The sequence below is a fragment of the Urocitellus parryii genome, chromosome 8 (assembly GCF_045843805.1).
Source record: "Urocitellus parryii isolate mUroPar1 chromosome 8, mUroPar1.hap1, whole genome shotgun sequence".
Classification (NCBI taxonomy): Eukaryota; Metazoa; Chordata; class Mammalia; order Rodentia; family Sciuridae; genus Urocitellus; species Urocitellus parryii.
This window is the reverse complement of record NC_135538.1, coordinates 8,259,202-8,278,902: the sequence shown is the minus strand read 5'-3', so window position 1 is coordinate 8,278,902 and position 19,701 is coordinate 8,259,202. Positions and strand designations below refer to the sequence as shown.

General features: G+C 43.9%; 1 protein-coding gene across 3 annotated transcripts in view; it reads left to right on the top strand.

Moving 5' to 3' along the window:
- The window catches only part of Fndc1 (fibronectin type III domain containing 1), an 84,193-nt gene that overhangs the window by 41,699 nt on the left and 22,793 nt on the right, over window positions 1-19,701 (top strand). For 2 of the 3 annotated variants that reach the window (XM_077801951.1, XM_026393854.2), the window contains 8 exons: window positions 1,402-1,519; window positions 3,294-3,481; window positions 4,218-4,325; window positions 6,820-7,008; window positions 8,610-11,234; window positions 13,166-13,266; window positions 15,217-15,328; window positions 16,228-16,695. In XM_077801951.1, coding sequence (XP_077658077.1) covers window positions 1,402-1,519; window positions 3,294-3,481; window positions 4,218-4,325; window positions 6,820-7,008; window positions 8,610-11,234; window positions 13,166-13,266; window positions 15,217-15,328; window positions 16,228-16,695 — 3,909 coding nt within the window. The remainder of the gene's footprint in view (window positions 1-1,401; window positions 1,520-3,293; window positions 3,482-4,217; window positions 4,326-6,819; window positions 7,009-8,609; window positions 11,235-13,165; window positions 13,267-15,216; window positions 15,329-16,227; window positions 16,696-19,701) is intronic. The other variant, XM_077801952.1, reaches the window with a different exon arrangement.

Genomic DNA, 19,701 nt, shown 5'->3' with positions numbered 1-19,701 from the left:
CTGTGATGAATTTATCATGGAGGATAAAGCACACAAGAGGGCAGAGTTAGTTGCATTTGGGGTATAAGCATATGTCTTTCCTATGCGGAGGCTGGAGAGATCATGTGATGAAGTCGGTTTCACTGTGCATTCTCTATGGCTTCCTGGTGCAGTAGCTCTGCCATGATAGCAGGTGGCAAGCTTTACACCATGTAAAGGCAGAATCAGATCCATGCATAAATGGCCCCTGGGAGACACTGAATAAAGTACAAGAAATAACATCCTCTGATGTTAACACTCTTTAACATCAGCTAACCGTGCATAGAAATGGCATGGAGAGGAGTGAGGAAAAGTTGTCATCAGGGTTTGCTGATAGGCTGATTGATGTCCCTTTACTAAGGAATATTTCTTCCCATGTACCACACAGTTATTTTTCATATTACTCATGAATTGACATGAGTAATATGAAAGTAATATGAGGGTATAAACCTTTTCTGGGTCAGGTGCCTTCACATGAAGAGACAATCTGCAACACATAGCTTTCTTTCCTAAGAATTCTTAATGTAAAATGAAATCTGTTATACTTTTTTATGTTGTATAAAGAAGTTCCATAAATAACAATGTCTTACTTTCATTATTTATTAATTGCTACCATACAAAAAGCCCCTGTATCACTCTTTTATAATGTTAAATATTTCCACCTTCCCTTACTTAGGTAAAATTTTACACGGTTCCTGTAAAGTGAAGAGAAAAAACAAAAAGTAAACATAAAGCCCAAGAGATTATAATGCCAAATCAAAGACATCTATGAATATTAATTTGTTTGAGATTGAACTATTTGCTTGGTGACTATGATATCTACTGACAATAAAGATAAATATTTGTAAGAAATTGGCAAACTGAATTCTTATACGGATATAAATTTGAGTCTGTCTTGCAATCACATATTCTAACATGTATGGACCTTGAGCCCGATGTGATTGTTAGAGCTGTCTGAACCAGTTTTCTCTTCATGTCATTATCCCCAAGAAAATGCAAGTTGAGCTTTTCTTCCCCTAAATTTTTGCTTTCCATAAAGTTGTTGACTATTTCAGGGAATAAGGAGCGACAATGAGTTACTTGGAGAGCCTTCCGCCAAGGCAAAGCATCCCTTTTGCCCGGTTCTGTATGTTGATCGGGTTGGGCTGCTTTGAAAGTGAAAAGCCCATTTCTTAGGCTGTGTTCAAGAACAGCAATGGTGGAGATTTTTGTTATTCTACACTAACCATTGAAATGATTTCTTAAATCTATTTGTTTCATTTTGTCTACTTCAAGCATAGATACTTAAAAGCCATACAGGGTGAATCATAAGCTCTGGCCAGAGGAGCTCGAGGTAGAGCCTCTGGTTAGAGATGGCCTTTGGTGTGCCCTGTGTCTTTTCAGAAGAGGACGAGCTGGATGTGCCCAAAGACATCAGTGTCCGAGTCATGTCATCCCAGTCTGTGCTTGTGGCTTGGGTGGATCCTCTCTTGGAAAAGCAGAAGAAAGTTGTTGCATCAAGGTATTTTTGCACGTTCCTTTAAGTATGAGAAATGTGGGTTTTCCCTGAAAAGACATGTGGCTGAATGGTAGAATATTCCATGGCGATCAAGACTCTGAAGCTACCAGGGCCTCGTGGAAGCCACAGGGCAAAACCTCACATCTCACTTGCTCACGAGTTTTATCTTGGGTCTGGAATTTTCCTGGATTCTATTTTTTCCTTGGCCTCTGGTTGGGTTTTGTTTCATCTCATTGCTGTTCTGTTCATGGGCAGCCTCTGCCTTGGGAGGAGCTTACTGATGGGTGGCAGTGAGGTAGGTTTTTATGTAGAGTGGAAGATTTTGTATAATTCCTTAGCAGCTCCTCAACTGCTTCCCATCCATGCATAGCAAAGCATACCTTACTTTCTATTAGACCATGATGAAATGCTATTCTGATTATTGTGTTCATTTGCAAAAGCAATAAAAGAAAAAGCAATTGTAAGGTCAGATTAATTTTTTTATGTTAAAAGTCCTCTAGTGAATATAGCCATCAAATTTTTGTGTGTTCATTGGCCAAATGCATATTATATATAACCAAGAGAAAGTAAAAAATTTGGTGACTTAGTTATTATGTATTCAATTTTGAAACTATCAGCACCCAGGAAAGGGCAATATATTTTTAAATGAATGGAATATACTGCTGAGATTACATATGTATATGTATATGTATCTATAAATATATGTATATACAAGTTATATACACATACACACATAGATACATAAAAGCTAACATTCATATATGTGTACATATAGTTATTCCTGTTAAATTTATGGCTTCGTTGACTATCTGCTGGTTAAAAAGACATCTGCTTCCTTTGAAAGACCCCAGGAGGTTCGTAGTGTTCTCTCTAGCCCTCTGGCCCTCCCCAGCACCAACTGTCCTGATTTCCATCGGGCTTTGGTTTCACCATTCTGCTGAAAAGCAGCAGGCGTGAGTTCTCTTAGCAGAACTGCTTTGTTGATTGGCGTGCCATGCTGGCAACTGAAGATTTTGCCCGACTTATTAAACATAATGAATAGCACGTTCATAATGCTTTCTAGTGCAAAGAGGCCGTGAAGAAAATCTCTATAGAAAGGAATCCCATAAGCAGCGCAGGCCACTCTCAGAGTGCTGAGGATGTGTGCTGTTTGGGTTTTGAGCACTTCCAGGTTCATTCACACCACAGTTCTCTCCCTGGAACACACACCAGAGTACAAGCTCCTCTGTCTTGCTCTCTTTGTTACACATTTTTGCCCCATTTCATGGTAATAAGTCTACTCAAAGCCACACGTTCTCTCTCCTCCTGGATATATAGGAAACATGCCTGTTGTCTCATGAAATGAGTCTTTTTAGTCTTTCTTTTCTGGAGAGCTGGAATACTTGGGCTGGTTCTGGTCCTCATTGTTGTCCCTCTGTTCAGCATGTGAGCGCGCACACACACATACACACACATATACACACTAACACACACCTGATAAGGTGGTTGCCTCATAAAATCTGTCCCCTTCATCCCTTCCCTTTCTGATCTCTGCTTGCTCTTTTGAGCACCATGCTCCATCTTTCCTGGTCTTTTTTAGACACCTTTGCTTGGAACTTAAGTGGAATCTTTGAGCCAATAACATAGTCAAAAATTTAGATTTTTCTCCTCTCTTTGATTCCCCTAGTTACCTCCAAAAGTTATTACTTATGGGGAAGGAAAAAAAGCAAGGACTCTAGTGTTGAGCTGCAGAGACTCTGGTCAGCTGGCTGCACTGGTGCATTGCGTTTTCTCATAGACAGTACACCGTGCGCTATCGAGAGAAGGGGGAATCGGCCAGGTGGGATTACAAGCAGATCGCCAACAGGCGCGTGCTGATCGAGAGCCTGATCCCAGATACCGTGTATGAATTTGCAGTCCGTATCTCCCAGGGTGAAAGAGATGGCAAATGGAGTACATCTGTCTTCCAAAGAACACCGGAATCTGGTCTGTATTTGAAACAGCCTTCGATTTTCTATTTGGGAATGGCTCCTAAAATAAGATTTAGACAGTGGTGACAAAGACCAGCATGGGCATTCTTTTTTAAAGTCACATTAACCCTAAATCTTAGTAGTATTTCTACTTATGAATGCAAAAAAGTTCAGGTTAGTGTTAGGGTTTGAGTAAAAGAGAATCTAAAAAAGAGAAAGTCCCAGAAGTTAAGGGGCTGTTCCTTACACCCATGTTTTGTCCTCTGCTGTCCTTTTCTGCTGGCATGTTGTCCTGACACCTGGAGCACATGAAGTGCCAGTGTCTGGCAGCCATTGTCATCGTCATGTGTGAGGATGCCCCAGGTGCTGCCTGGCTCTTTATTACTGGGGCTGAGCCTGTATTTGAGTCCATGGGTGGGTTTTGCAGTGTATCCAAGGCTATGGTACATTTCTTTTCAATGTTGTCCTAAAAGTTGTATTAAAAGTTGGAACTGGATTTTAATCTTTTTTGTATATTTCAATATTGAGCCATGAGAGAATTCTGAATTCCTGAAAGCACTTCTTAGATAAGTTTAAATTCACTGTGGGTAGAAGTGACGTAAGTCGCTCTGCTCCACAAAGAGCATGTGTTGACATCTCTCTCTTATGTCCCCGACTCACACACAAGAGTTAAGCAATGTGTACCCAGGAACTGTGTGCCCTTGACTTTTAGGATATCCATTTGGCGTCATAAAATGTCTGATTCCTTGTAGCTCCAACCACTGCTCCTGAAAACCTGAACGTGTGGCCTGTGAATGGAAAACCTACAGTTGTCACCGTGTCCTGGGATGCGCTGCCAGAGACAGAGGGAAGAGTGAAAGGTAGGGACCTCGTCCCCCCCTCGCTAAGTTGTGTTGACTGATGGACACTGCCTCAGATCACAGCTTTGGTGACTGAAAAAGAAATAGGAACGCAAGGTGTACAAGAGGTGCCAACTCCAGGGGCAAAGATGTTTCAGGCAGGATCTTTGTTTTCTGCGATCCGAGTAGCTACGAAGGGGATTCTTCTTCTCTTCTTCCTGGAAGCAGCTTTTTGGTGTTGCCCTCAGCAGGGATGTGTTTCATTGCGTGTGTCTGACGTCATGACCTTTGCCCATCCTAACAACATCTTTTTTTTTTTCCCATGCTACAAGCTTTTCATTGTGCAGAAAGATTATGAATGTAGGAGTCAGTGGGAGACCCTTTAAAAGGACTGTGAAAGCTTTTAATGGATTTGAAAAATTTAAGTAGTAATGTCTGAAAAAATGGATTAATTCCCTGTTTTTCATTTTTTAGTTATTTATTTAGGTCGAGAAATGAAATACACAGGTCTTTTGGTTCAATGTAAAAAGCATTCCAGAAACTTGCAGAAGTGTGGAGACCTTTAGAACCACGTTGGGGTTTTCCAGACGTTGCCTATACAAATGCACCACACACAGGGAGAGAATGAAATTTTTATTCAAGAAAAGAATATTTTTTTTTGTTGCTACTAAGGTTTGGAAGCCAACTTTCTAATATGTCCAGAAACTATGAAAAGTTTGTGTAAGTTTTAAAAATCCAGAAAACGACCATCAATTTCTTTTGAGAATTTAGTAGAAAATAGGAACTAGTTCTTAGAATGATTGATCATAACAATCCTGTAGGACATGGAGGGTGTCTTTTTATGGGACAGTAAAGTTAAGGGAGGCCCATGCAGAAGGGTGTTTTCCACACTCAATGCACTATCAAGTTCCAGTTTTTTTTTTTTTAAAAAAGATTGTACTATCCTTCCTCACATTCTGCCCACTGGAATAAATCAGAGAGAGTAAAGAGAATAAATGTTTAGTTGTGTTTTTATGGCCTTGTTTTTATGACAAGCAAGATATTAGTTCCCTGGGTATTCAGTTTGGAGCTGCTGAAAAGGCCTATGAAGTGGAATACAAACAGCTTTTGGCTGACTCTTTTTTAGTTCTAAAAAAGACAAGTATTGGTCCTCTTGTGAATTATTACCATGCTGCTCATTTGTTCTTTTCCTCTCCCATGTCCTAGTTTATATTTACAGCTTTTCAGTGAAAGAAGCTCCTGGTCATCAACTAAATATTGCGGGAAAGATTAATAGCTACTGAGTTTTTCTATGATAAAGAATCCACGTATCTTAATTCTACCTAGTTTTCACGAGGGTGTTGTGATGGATTAAAATTCATAATTACATTTGCATAAGAAACATAAATCACAATAGGAGACTATATGCTTTGGCATGGTTACATTTTTTTTTCCAGACACGTTGAATCCATTAAAAAATTTGAATTACAAAATTTAATAGACAGTAAGTCCTCTTAATTCTTAGTTTTGACCACCGCAAATGACTAGTGTGCTATTTTCAATGAGAAAAGAATGCTCTTTTTCCAGACAAATGCTGTGAAAGCATTTTAGTTGAAAGTTTTTAAATTCATGTACTTTCTGGAGATTAGAGCTTAGGAAAAAGAAAGGCTCTCCCATGCTCCTGATAATTGCTTGAGTTTTCTGTACTTCAAATTAATTTTTTAGTTAAGTCATACTCACATGAATTTGAAAAGTTTTATAAATCCCAAATTCCTTGAGATTAAAATAGCATAATACTTTTCAGTTAAAGGTTAAAATTATGCTTTTTCAAATATGACTTCATATGTTACAGTCGTTCCATGGGAAAAGATCTTTTAGTTTGGCTTTCAAGGTTCAGGCCTGATACATGTAACTAATTAATGATGGAAACATTAGACATCACATAAATCTATTACTTAGTAACTTTTCTTCACAGTTTAAAATTCTGTGAAACATCCTACCAGCATATATTGAATAAGAATTTTTATCATTCCTCTAAAAGTGAATTATATTCTAAATATGGAAATTGTCTGGCTTAACATACTAGTAAAGGTACCCCAAGTTGGTAAACTGAAATTCTGAAAGATGTCAACAGTTACACAGAAACAATTCCTAGCAGATGACACCTGGTTTGGTTTTGTTTCTCTATTCAAGATAAGCCAATCCATAATAGCTAGTTAGTAAATAAATATTTTTAAAAAACACTGCCAATATTTCTGGTATATATTATGAAGACTGGCCTCCTGGGTTCCATGCACTTAGTTTGGCTGACACAGCACATGGCCAGCTCATGAACTGAATAGCGCTGTCTGGTGCTGAATGGGTGTGAATTCACCTTCTGCTGCATCCTCTGCTCCCGCCATTGACTTGGCGTGCATTGCTAGCATGTTAATTTTTAGTAATGCACGTTCTAATTCATCCTGCCCATACAGTCTGTCTGCTGGACACAGGACTGTTTTCAGTTTCCTCCTTCCAACCGTCTGCCAAATCATTTCAGAATACATTCTTTCATACGCCCCGGCTCTCAAACCATTTGGAGCAAAGTCCCTCACCTACCCTGGACACACTACTTCTGCCCTGGTGGACGGTCTGCAGCCTGGGGAACGCTATCTGTTCAAAATCCGGGCGGCAAACAGGAGAGGCCCGGGGCCACACTCCAAAGCCTTCATTGTCACTATGCCAACAAGTAAGCACCGTGTGTCGCGGCTCTCTCTCTCTCTCTCTCTCTGTTCTGCTACTTGTTTTGTGTTACTTTGAATCATGCTTCTAGGTTTAGAACTGCATGGTTGATGATTATTTTGAGGGGGAGGGGGTCAGGTTTGCATATCAACTTCTAAAATTTCTTTCTGGTTCTTTTGGAAATTAATTTTCCCAAAGACTAAAATGCTTTTGATTGATTTTAATGTTAATAATTATTACAGTATCATCAACGTATGAATTATACCATTAATTTTACATCGTGGTTTAACTTGAGGCTTATGTTGACTGGGAAAGAACATTTTTTGCAAGTGTAATGTGAGATTTTTCATTGCTAGCCTCTCCTGCAGAGCATTTAGTAATTTCAGATTGTATTCCATTAGTTTGGAGTGTAGCTTCACCCAGGAGGATTTCAGTTGTCGGGTTTATCTAATCAGTTGTCCAGTTATCTAATCAAAACCAACAAATTCATAAAGATCCCCAAATAGACTGGACTGCTTTGGGAACATGTTTTCTGTTTTGTTCCTCCACATACAGGCTAGATTCCAGAGCTCCCTCCTTCATTATGTGCTGTGAGGATTCATGGTGTGCAGCCATTATTAGCGTTATCCTAGGACAAACTGTGAAATAGATGAATCTCTCAGTGCCCACCACACTGCAATATAAATTTCCTGCCCATTATAGCATCCCTTCCTCTGTGGATCCTTCTCCCAGTGCAAAGACAATTGTAGGGAATGTTGCCTACCTTGGGAGTCTTTTCATTTTAAATTTTATTTTGGAATTGTAAATGTATCCTTTATGAAAGGAATTTTAAGCAAGAAGGAGGAAGCACAGGGAACTCTTTGTAATGCCTCAAAAATGGCAAATTTGTTCCTCACCCCAGTCACTTGCAAGTTACTCACATACATTCCCATATAATTTTGAGTATAAATCACTCAACTTTTGTATCTGGGTTATATATATATTTTTGCTTGTGAAGAACACCTATAATATTTTTGTACTATATGGACAATAAGTTATTTTAAGAAAATCCTACATAAAAATTTGCATTTATAAGATCAATAAATTATAGCTAAACCTTCGTAATTTGGGGGCATTAGTTACAGGACACCCCCCCACCGCCAAAGGATGTCAAAATCTGCAGATGTTCAAGTGCCTTACATAAAACAGCATAGTATTTGCATATAACATAGACACATCCACCCATATACCTTACTCCAAACATTTTTTATCAAAGTTGACTGAATCTGCAGATGCAGAACTCATGAATATGGAGGACTGACTATATTTCAAAGTACTTATTTCAAAATTCCTGCAGATAAGAAGTTGTAAGATAACATGATATAACATATAGATGCAATTCTCATATATTTTCTAGGACTACATCTGTTACTTAGAGCAAAATATGATTTAAAAAAAGAATATTATAATTGGAAAAATAAGTTTCCAGTATTCTAAGGAACCAGAGGTGACCAATTATGATCACAATGTGGATCACCTGCATACTGCCATCTTAGTTACTCCCTTTGTTTCATACAGTTTTTGAAAAAAAAATTTTTTTTAACATCAATTCTTTAAAATCTGTTACAGCCAGCACTAGTGAGTCTGATGATCAGCAGAACACCAACGATAACTGGAAACCCAAGAAACCGGAGCTTTCCTCACCTTCTCCCAAAGATCCAGGCAGAAATATCAAGGACCCTCTCCTTGACTTGAAGAACAAAATACTGGCCAATGGCGGGCTGCCCAGAAAACCCCAGCTTCGCCCTTGGAAGACTGAAGAGTCGGATCGGCAGTCCACGGAGGTCACCGAAGAGGAGGAGCTGGATTCCCTGGAAAACCCACCCAAGTTGCCTTCAGAGACCCAAGACCAGAGGCGAGCCCTAAGGCCACCAAGTCGATCTGGCCAGTGGCTTCCAGGCAGGACTCCAGCCAGGGCCCGAGTGCCACTGCTGCCCCGGAAGGAAGGCTTAGATAAGCGTGGCCCCTCATTGGTCACCCATCCTCGCCCAGCAGCTACCCCCTCTGCGGAGTCCTCTCCTGGCCACCACCAGGCCCCCCAGGGGCCCTCTCCCCACCCTGCTGGGGGACCCTCTGACAGCTCTATTGACAATGACTCGGTGGACCAAGATGAGGACAAGCAAGCTGAAGGCTCTCTCTACCCCAAGGCTGCCTCACCCCAGCAGCCGCCTTCTAAGAACCAAGCCCAGGCTCGGCCGGCCCTGTTCCCCAGCCGCCAGGGGGCCTCCAGCATCCTGAGGGACAGAAGCCCAGTACACAACGGTGCAAAACCAGTCTTCCCTGCACGAAGGACGCCCCAGTCTGGGGCCATGGAGGAAGATTCCAGAGCTCCAGCCCCACCCTCGAGACTTTCCCCACCCCACAGAGGCTCATCTCGCCTGCGGCCCACCCAGCCTCACCCGGGTGCCCCTCTCTCCAGGGGCTGGAAGGATGTTAATGGTCAGGAGTCCCCTGCCACCAATGACCATGCATCCTCACAGTCTACCCTGTCCTCCTCGGACTCTTCTCCTCTCCCTTCCAGGACACAGGTCTCTGAGGAAGTGGACACTTCTGATGATTGGGGAGATGGTGACCCGACCACAGAAAACACTGGGAGGCAGGCAGAGGCCACCACCCCAAGCTTGAGGGCCCGACCTGCCTCTGGACCCCTGAGTTTGCTCCGGAACAAGGCCTTTGCCTCCAATGGCAGGTCTTCAAACAGGCTGACCAACGGCCGGGGGCCACGGCTGCAGCCCTCTACCTCCCCGCAGTCCACCATGGCTTCCCGAGTCCCCTCCAGGGGTCGTTCCCAGCCAGCTTCCCACTCCAGACTTGGCTCAGATATCCATGGAGATGGGGAGGATGAGAAGCCACTGCCAGCCACGGTGGGCAACGATCACGTGCCGCCCTCCTCCAGGCAGCCCACCTCTCGAGGCTGGGACTCTCTAAGAAGAGACCCCCAGAGAGGAACCAGCCTCTACCGGAAGGAGCTCACCCCCGAAACCCCCAAATCTGCAACAGATGCACATCCTCAGGGCAAATCCTCCTCTCTGTCCTCTAAGGCGCAGGACGTTCAACAGAGCACGGACGTGGACGCCGACGGTCATTCTCCCAAAACGCAGCCAGGGTTCACGGGCCGCCAACTGTCCCCTGCTCGTCCTCCCACAGCAAGGTCGCAGCCCTACCCTGGGTCCAGTGTTCCTAGAAGGACGGCACCTGACCGGGCCTACGAAAAGCAGCCCCCTCCACCGGTCTCCCCGCCCCGGCACCAGTCCCCCAGCCCCCAGAGCCAGGACGCAGACCGGTCACTTTCCCAGCCCAAGCTCGCCCTGGCCCATGCAGGGCGTCCTCGTCCCACGTCGCAGGGCGGCGCCCACTCGATCTCAGACCCCGACACAGAGAGCTCCCGAGGGGGGCTGCGCCCGGCTGCCCAGGGCCAGGACGGGGACTCCCAGAGCAGCTACGAGGACAACAGCACCGAAGTCGAGGCCCCGGATGTTCAGGTCCCCCCCGACACTGCCCGCACGAAGGATGCCACCCCGTCCCTGCCCAAGCACCGTCAGGTGGCATCTTCCACAGGGACAGGTGACGACAAACCCCAGCGTGGCCACTCGGGCTTCACTCTGCGACCCAGCCGGCCAGGCGGTCCCCACTCCCGCGCCCGGGCCCCTGGCAGGGCCGGGGTCCAGGCCACACCCGGGAAGAAAGAGCCTCCTTCCAAGTGGCCCTCGCAGCCCAAGTCTCAGCAGTCAGTGTCCGCCGAGGAGGAGGACGAGGAAGAGGAGGACGCGGGATTTTTAAAAGGAGGAAAGGAGGATCCCCTGTCTCCCTCTATTCCAAAGTGGCCTTACTCCTCTACCCCCAGGGGCAGCAAATACGCGGACGGGAGCCTTGCCAAGGACAGGACTGCCATCGTGCCTGCTCCCCGAGGAGGGAGCTCTGCGCAGGAAGAGCACTCCACTCCTGGGAAGCGACCTCCTCTCCCACCTCTGGGAAGTCCCCCCAGAGTGGCACACCTCCCCACCAGACACCCGCCGCGCGGCTCTGCCACCCCGAGTCCCGTCCTGAGCACCCAGTCCTGGCCGCGGTACACCACTCACGCTCCTCCCAGCTACTCCTCCACCACCCCGATGCTCTCCTTGCGCCAGCGTATGCAGCGCAGATTCCGCACCCCTGTCTCGCGCCAGCCTCCTCCGAGACCTCCTCAAGTGCAAGGTAACTGGTTTTTGAAAACAGCCATTTAACATTTTTTTTTCCTTTTTAAGGTAGTCAGTAGTTTTCTTGGCTATTCCTGAGAATGATTTACTTTATTGTATTGAGCCTCTACTATGTGCAAGCACTGTGTTTAGAGATTTGCATGTACAAATGTAATGTCATCCCTTTAAGTCTGTTAGGTTTTGCATTGTTACCCCCTTTTTCTTTACATGAGGAAGCCAGGGCTCAGGGATTAGAGGCAGACCTGCCAAGATACTGTCTGAGATGCAGTTATAGCCCCAGACACTAATTCCACTGCTCTCTGTTATTCTACAATTACATACTACTTATTGAATCCCTTAACAGATGCTCTCTTTGCGGGGAGAGTGTGGGGTACCAGGGATTGAGCTTAGGGGCACTCCACCACTGAGCCACATCCCAGCCCTATTTTATATTTTATTTAGAGACAGGGTTTCACTGAGTTACTTACTGCCTCACTTTTTGCTGAGGCTGGCTTCAAACTGGTGATCCTCCTGTCTCAGCCTTCCAAGCTGCTGGGATTACAGACATGCGTCACCACGCCCAGCCTTAACAGACGCTCTTAATCTGTGAAAACATGTCACAACCCTGATGTTCTTTTCAGTTCACTTGCCAGCGTGTATTTAAGGAATCAGCAGTAACAAATTAGATATGTAGGTAGGCTTGTCTTGTTCTTGTTCTTCTCTTCTGCATACAAAATTCCCAAGCATACTCTGGGATAAATTCAAATGTCTAGCATATGAGGTGCCCTGATGTTGCCATTGGTGAATGTTGTCTAAAACATCCTTAAAATGTGGGTTAAAGATAATTGTCACACACAAGCATCAGACAGATGTTTGCCTTGTACTTCCCTAGCATAGGCTGAAATGTAGCTAGCTTTGAAGCCTAAGTGGGCCTAAGCGGACCCCAGAGCAGGATCTACATTACTTACCATAAATTTGCATTCAAATTTCAGTTAATCCTGAAGTCTCCTTGCATGTAATTGGAACTTCATCAAACTTTCATGAAGTTTCATAATAAATATATTAGTATTTATTAATCCATATGATGCATGTCATTTTAGCCTAATGCAAAGATGGAACAATGTACCACATTGAGGGCAATTTCCCATGAAGACTGATTATTTTAATTAAAGCTAAAACTTTAATTAAAGATGTAAGCTCATCATTCCCTGTACATAGTAGGAACTTGTTCAGTAATTGATGGGTAAATGGAAGAGTGAAAGAAATATGTCTCTGACCTGCAAATAGTTGTCAGAAAGCCTACACACTTTCTCCAGCAGGCGAGGCAGGACCTCAGAGCGCTCCCCCTGAGCCTCAGGTGGACTGCTGTAGAGGAGCCACATAATGTCCAGGGCTGCACCTCTTGCTTGCTCTCTTAGCAAGTCTTTCCCAAGCAGCCTACAGGGTTCAGCAAGCTTGGAGTCAGCATTGCACATTTATTCTTGGCTGCTGCTGATTGGCACCTGATTCAGCCAGAAATAGTAATTTTGCTTGGTCTAAAATGCTGAGAAAAGCAGGACAGCACATAGTACACTTCAGAGATAATTTTCCCCATCCTTCCAACCACCCTTTCCCCTCCAACTTCCAACTGGCTAAAATAAGGAAACAGCTACTAAGGTCTTAAGCTTTATATGGCAAAGCTACTTAAGTGGCATTTTCTTGTTTTCATCCTCAGTATTGTCAGAACAGAGGGACTTCTCTGTACTTTTGTAGACTTTCTTATTTATCATGTAGAAGTCACAGTATAAGACTACTGTTATCTAATATACAGAAACAATCGGTTTAAAACTCTGTTCAGTGTTTGTTTGAAATGATGTGCTACAGCATATGGTATGAAACCAATGGTTCAGGAATGTTGAATTTACCCAGTTCTGTTATTTAAAAAACAATTTTAATCTTTGCACTGTGTAGGTTATAATGGCAGACCAAAAGTAGAAGAGAAAGTACTTCCTGGTAATAATGGGAAACCGAATGGACAAAGAATTATCAATGGCCCTCAAGGAACAAAGTGGGTAGGGTAAACTTTACGCATTCCAGTTATTTTCATGCCATTGGGAAGAGAAAAATGAATACTGTACCAATAAATCAAGTGGCCTTTTTCTTTTCTAGTTTTAACTACTTATATGTGAAGATGCTTGAATACAGTTTCTTTTAATGCTCAGAAAAATCTTTGGTTTTCTTGAGTAACTCACCAGTTCCTCTTACAGCTCATAGATGAGACCTGAGCCAGTCCTTCATTTGCCATGACTGGTGGAAAGACACACAAAAATGTGGCCCAGCCACAGCCTGATGAATGGCCTCTCAAGTGAGCTCACTTCCCCCTATTCCCCCGTTTTGTTTATTACTTTAAGCTTATTGTTTGATTAAATATTAGACATATTGTCTGTAAGTTGTCTCAAATACAACTTTGTAAAAGTTCCTTTGTAAAAGAAAGCAGGGTAAAAACAAACAAAAATCCCTAAATCAAATAGATATTTTTTATCAGATCAATTTTTGAATCATAATTCAACTATTGTTGTTTGATTACAATTTAAAACATGCATTAATACTTTATATATGTTTAAACAAAGTCACTTTTGAAAACCCCTGCCTGGGGTTAAGATAAATGTTTAGGGGATTTCTGTGTGTTGTGGGTAATGGATAGGATCCTTTACAATGTTGAGACATTGAAAACATTCTTTAAAAGAATAAAAAAAATTCCTGGTAGAATTCCCAGTCCAAACTTTCCATTTATGATGGCAGGGTTTAGGAAAGCAAACAGTATTAAAGGACTTCATAAAATGTTCAATCATAGTTGAGCTAAAGATGCATTTTACCATTTCTTAAAGGAACGAACATTTACATAGGAAGAATGAGAATTAAAGCAAAATTTCATTGCAAACAATCTTGGATTGAAACAGTATGGGGTGGATTTCAAAAGTAGAACTTTTACAAACCGTTCTTATTTTTATTACCAAAACAGCACCCAACAAAGTGGCCCGTTTATAGGACTTCCTCTGCGGCATTATTGTGCAGAGCAGTGATTCTCAATGTTAGCCAGCTCAGGGTCCCTGGAGGCTTGTCAAATACAAGCCCAAGGGAGGACCATGATTTGTGTATTTGACAAGTTGCCAGGTGATGGGGATGCAGGGAGGTTGCTACTCCAGGACCACCATGGAGAGGAGCCAGTAAAGAGCATGAGCTTGTTTCTTAATAGAGATAATAATATTTTCCTTCATTTTAAAGTTTCTTAGAATATGATATACTGCATTAGGCAATAATTTTTAAAAAATGGTGTCTCATTTAATAATCAAATTTGAATTTTAACATTAACAGTAAAATGGAAATGTAATGTTTTTAAATGCTAGTAATACATGTTCATTGCAAAAAGTTTTAAAAATTCAGAAATGGATAAAAAAGAAAATAAGCATCCCCCGCCCCTAACACTGTGGTCTCAAAGATCACCGCTATTGATGGTTTGGGGTATGTCCTTCCAGATTTTTTTTTCTCTGAATTTTGAGCTTATATGCCAAAATATACATATATTTTTTGTTTTTGTAAAATAATCAGTTCTGAAATCTGAATGCATATCAGTGTAGGTCACTATATAGAAAATCCCCATGTCCCTTTTATTGGCTGCATATGGGCCATGATTGATTTAATCATTTCCCTCATTGATGGATCCTAGTTGTCTCCTAGTTACCCTAGACATAATATGCTAAATGGTAAAAGTATTTTGAACATTTTTGTGTATTTGAGAAACTTAAAACAATTTACATATTTATGGGTAAGCAATTATAAGACGAAATATGACTGTTCAGCACTTTTTTTCCCTCAAACCTTGTAAACTATACTGACGAAAGAAATGTTGCCAACTCACATTATGGTTTCCTTCTGTGAAAGCTTCGTACATATGTGCAACTAGTTGGATGAATATATTTTGAAATGTCCTATACATTCCTTAATCTGTGTCGTGGGTTTAGGTCGTGGATCTTGACCGTGGGTTAGTGTTGAATGCGGAAGGGAGATACCTTCAAGATTCACAGGGAAATCCTCTTCGGGTGAAACTGGGCGGAGATGGTCGCACCATCGTTGGTAAGCGGGGGTGAACTGGCCACAGGATGGGATTGGCGGTAGCAAGATTTCCATCTCCTGGCATGACTTCATCTTTAATGGCTGCTCTGGTCCGCTTACTTTTGGCCACATAGGAAGAAGATCCCTTGAGTATTTCCCATGAGGCTTTCCTTATTCTTCCTGCAGACTCTACCCTCCAGAAACGGGGTCCTCTACCTTTCTTCTGACACTGGCCATTTAGCGCAGGGGTCTGAAAACTGCCGCCCACAGGCAACTCCCGACCACTGCCTGTTTTTGTAAAGTCTGTGAATTCAGAATAGCTTGCATGCTTTCAAATTATTAGGAAAAAGAAAAAAGAAAAAAAGAAGAATATGTTGTGACTTGTTTGTCCATTACATGAAATTCACATTTCAGTGTGTCCTTACACAGAGCCTTGGAGCAGAAAGACACTCTTTTCTGCATCACTCAGATCTCGTGCGATGCCCTGTTTGTGTTCTAGTGTCTTTGCCCTCCGAGAGTTCAGCTGAGTAGTTGCAACAGAGACCGTGCAGCTTACAAAACTTCAGATGTTTATCTCTAGCCCTTAATGGAGAAAGTTTGCCACCATGGCCCTGAGTGACACTTTTCCTCCTTGGGAGTGGGAAGGAGGAAAAGGACAAGCTCTTCCCCTACTGAGCCTCCTCAGGCCAAGGGGGCATACTGAGGAACGATCCTCAGATCTAGAGAGTCCCTGGCAGTATAAAAGGCCCAGGAGCCTCCGGGAAGCAGCAGATGCTGCCCTCAGGTGATGTCCTTTGAATTATTCCTTTGCCTTCTTCTGACTGAAACAATCCATAAGCTCTGGGAAGACACTGTCAGGCTTTTCATTTCCTCTGGATCGTTCCCCTTGGTCATGTAACTCTTGGCTGGTTTTGTTTCAGATCTAGGCGGGACCCCCGTGGTGAGTCCTGATGGCCTCCCACTCTTCGGGCAGGGGCGCCACGGCAAACCCCTGGCCAGTGCCCAGGACAAGCCCATTTTGAGTCTTGGTGGGAAGCCGCTGGTGGGCTTGGAGGTCATCAAAACAACCACCCGCCCTCCTACCACGACCCCACAACCCACTACCACAACTACCACTGTGCCCACCACCACCACCACACGGCCCACGACGACTACCACCCGTCGCACGACCACCACCCGCCGCACCATCGCCACCACCCGCCCAAGGACCAGAGTCCGAACCACTACGCAGCCCACCACCACCACCACCACCACTACCACCACCACTACCACCCCGGAACCCACCACCCCCATCCCCACCTGTCCCCCTGGGACCCTGGAACAGCACGATGAGGATGGCAACCTGATAATGGGCGCAAACGGGATCCCAGAGTGCCACCCCGAGGAAGGTAACCAGCTCTGTTCTAGTGGTGACCCTGTGCTGCATCTCAGGGGTCGACAGCACAGCAGCGGGAGAGGTGTCTGAACCCCAGCAGGTTTGGTTGAGGTGCTATGGCACAATCAGTCAGCCAAAAGGAAACATTGTGCAGGACATCCCTACACGACAAAGCTGTTTGCTGGTCACTTAACATTCACGATTCACCGGGTGTTGTATCCATCAGTCCTGTCACAACCCAAGTCCGAAGCTTAGCTGAAACGTGGGGCATTATCAGTTGGACTAGTGTTTCCCAAAGTGTCTCCCACTGGATGTTAGTTCAGTATTATTACATTTTAAAGAATGGGAGAAAGAAAGGTCTGTGATTAACATGAGATTTAAGCGAGGTTTGATAAGTTTCTCACTGTGGGACGTTTAGAACAGTCTCCCTGTGGCTCTCAAAGGAGTAAGTACCCTTTCTGGAGCACATCTGGCGGCTGAGCATCTCACCCGCCACCCCCTATGGAAAACGTGAATCCTCCCCTGGCGAGGCCTGTCTCGGCAATGGGCTCCCCACTGGCAAGAACACGCTGCTTTCCTGCTTGCCCAGCTTGATCTGGGTATCCGGCTGTCCTTGATATCTGTCTGTCTGTCTTCCTACGGGAGCGGCTCTTTCTCCCTGCAGACTGGGAGCTAGAACATGTTTGCCCAGGTCCTGGTGGAGCTGCTGGGTCATTGTCCTTCCTGCTCAGGCTCCTGTTCCAGCTGCTTAGTAAGAAGCCATCCTGGGTTTGCATCAGGCAGTGGAGATGAATAGCCTTCTTTCCCTCAGGCTGAGATGAGTCGAGGGGCGGCCATGACACTAACGCCGCTTTAGGCTCCTGCAGAGGGGGACCCTTCGTCCCAGGAATTGCTTCCACACCTTCATCGCTGACGGGGAGAAGGCCAGCCCATGCAAGCACGAAGGCTGGACCCCAAACGAGAATTCTTTCATGGAAAATTGTGAAACAAATAGGAAAACATGACATCTGAAAAATTCACACCAAAGAACAGGGGAATGATTACAGGGACCAGGACCACCAGGAGGAAACGCACGGCTGTTCACAGTGAGTACGAATTTGGATTTGCTAGTATTAGAATGGCTTCTTTCTTCTGCATACATTAATGTGCTTGTTTTTAAAAATAGACATTAATTAAAACAGATAATTAATATTGGTTGTAAACAAAAGAGTGATTATTTTTGAATTTGACTTTAATTACTGTATTGTGTTGCATTTTGTCTGCTTTTCTTTAATCCGTATAACATGTTCTTTTCATTTATTTTTTATTTTTGGACCTAAATTTGGCATAAAAGTCAATATTTTTCTTGGCATTAGTATCTACTCTTTGCAAATCTGATATATATATATATATATATATATCATTCTACTTTGCTTATATCCATTCTTCTGATTTTCTAGTTCAACCTGAAGAATAATTTGCCTCTCACCAGCATTTTGAAAACAAGTAGAAAACAAGTAGAAATCAGTTCAAAGTCTTAGGGAAGAATTATATTTGTGGATAGCAACATATCATCCTCATACAGTATTTTAATGCACTACTGCTCTAGTCTTTTTCTTTATTTCTTGCTATTTCATTCACAACTTCATTAAACACTTTCTTCCTTGCATTAATTCTGATTGACCAAAAGCTGCACATATTTAATCTACTCAACTCCGTGAGTCTGGGGATGAGAACACACTCATTAAACTGTCCCCACATAAGTGCACCTCCAGGTGAGGTCCCCTCCAGCCCCCTTCGTCCTTAGCGTTCTTTTCCTTTTCTCCTTTTCCCTCCGTGGTTTCTTGGAGGTGCTCTTCTTCTCCCTATCTCTAAGATGGCCCTGCTGGCCAGCACTCAGCTCCTATGCCCTTGGGCCTCCTAGCATCAGCCTCCTCTCTTCCCACCAGGGTGCCCCCCCCCATACACCTGTGTTGAATGTGCCCAGGAGACAGACACTGCAGCTGCCTGGGAATGCACAGCCTGGTCCCTGCTTCAGCATCATCGCAGTGTGGTGCTTCAGGACTAATGAGGGAGGTGGGTGGAGGAAGAGGAGATGCCATCTCTTGCAGGGATTGGATTTTAAAGAGGGCTTGAGATTTGGAAGCCACAGAGTGTCAGATTGCTCTCTTAAAGCCTGGGCACTGTCTGTAAGATCCATTTGTTGTTTCCTGGTTGAGAATCTTATAGTGAGTGGCCTCAGAGTGCACAAGCACGTTCTATAAATGACACTCAGGGCAGAGAGATGCTCCTAGGAAGGGCTGCAGTGTCAGACATGGAACCATCCAGGGTGTCCCTACACATAACCCACAGCACCACCTGGACTCCTTTCCTATCCCCAGTGCTACCTCTGTGCTACCTCTTAGTCACCTTTTCTTTAGTTGAACTGAGCATAATTCTGTCCGTGACGTGTGTTCACAAATGCTGGGGCTCTGCCTGTGCACAACCAGGATTTGACAAGCAGTCTCTTGGGCGTGGTACTGTCCAGCCTAGACCTGAAATGATTATTGCTGTAGTAGTGACCGCTTGGAATGCTTGCTAGTGGTCAGTGATGAGTATCGGTGATTCCAACCCCCTCCCCTGACCCCGCTTCAGCTGGCCATCTGACATTCCATTCCGCATACAAAGTTGGAACATTCTGTTTGTAACTCTCCAGTTTTCAAAGCATCTTTTCAAATATCAAAGTCTTGGCTCCCTTGGTTAAGTCATGCTCCCACCCTCCTTTAAAACACTGCTTTCAAATAATATTCTAGGAACACCCTTGGGCTGTTCAGTCATTCCAGTAATTCAAGCAGTATTTTTGTGTACTTCCTCATTTGTTATGGATGCCACACTTCCCTGTAGGCACAGATGCGTATTATATGCCTGTTTCCTGTGTATTATTGCATTTTCTCCTCTCTTCTCTCTCTCTCTCTCTCTCACACACACACACACACACACACACAAACACATACACACACTATGATTTTTTTGTTGTGTGTGTTTTTCTTGATCTGACCTC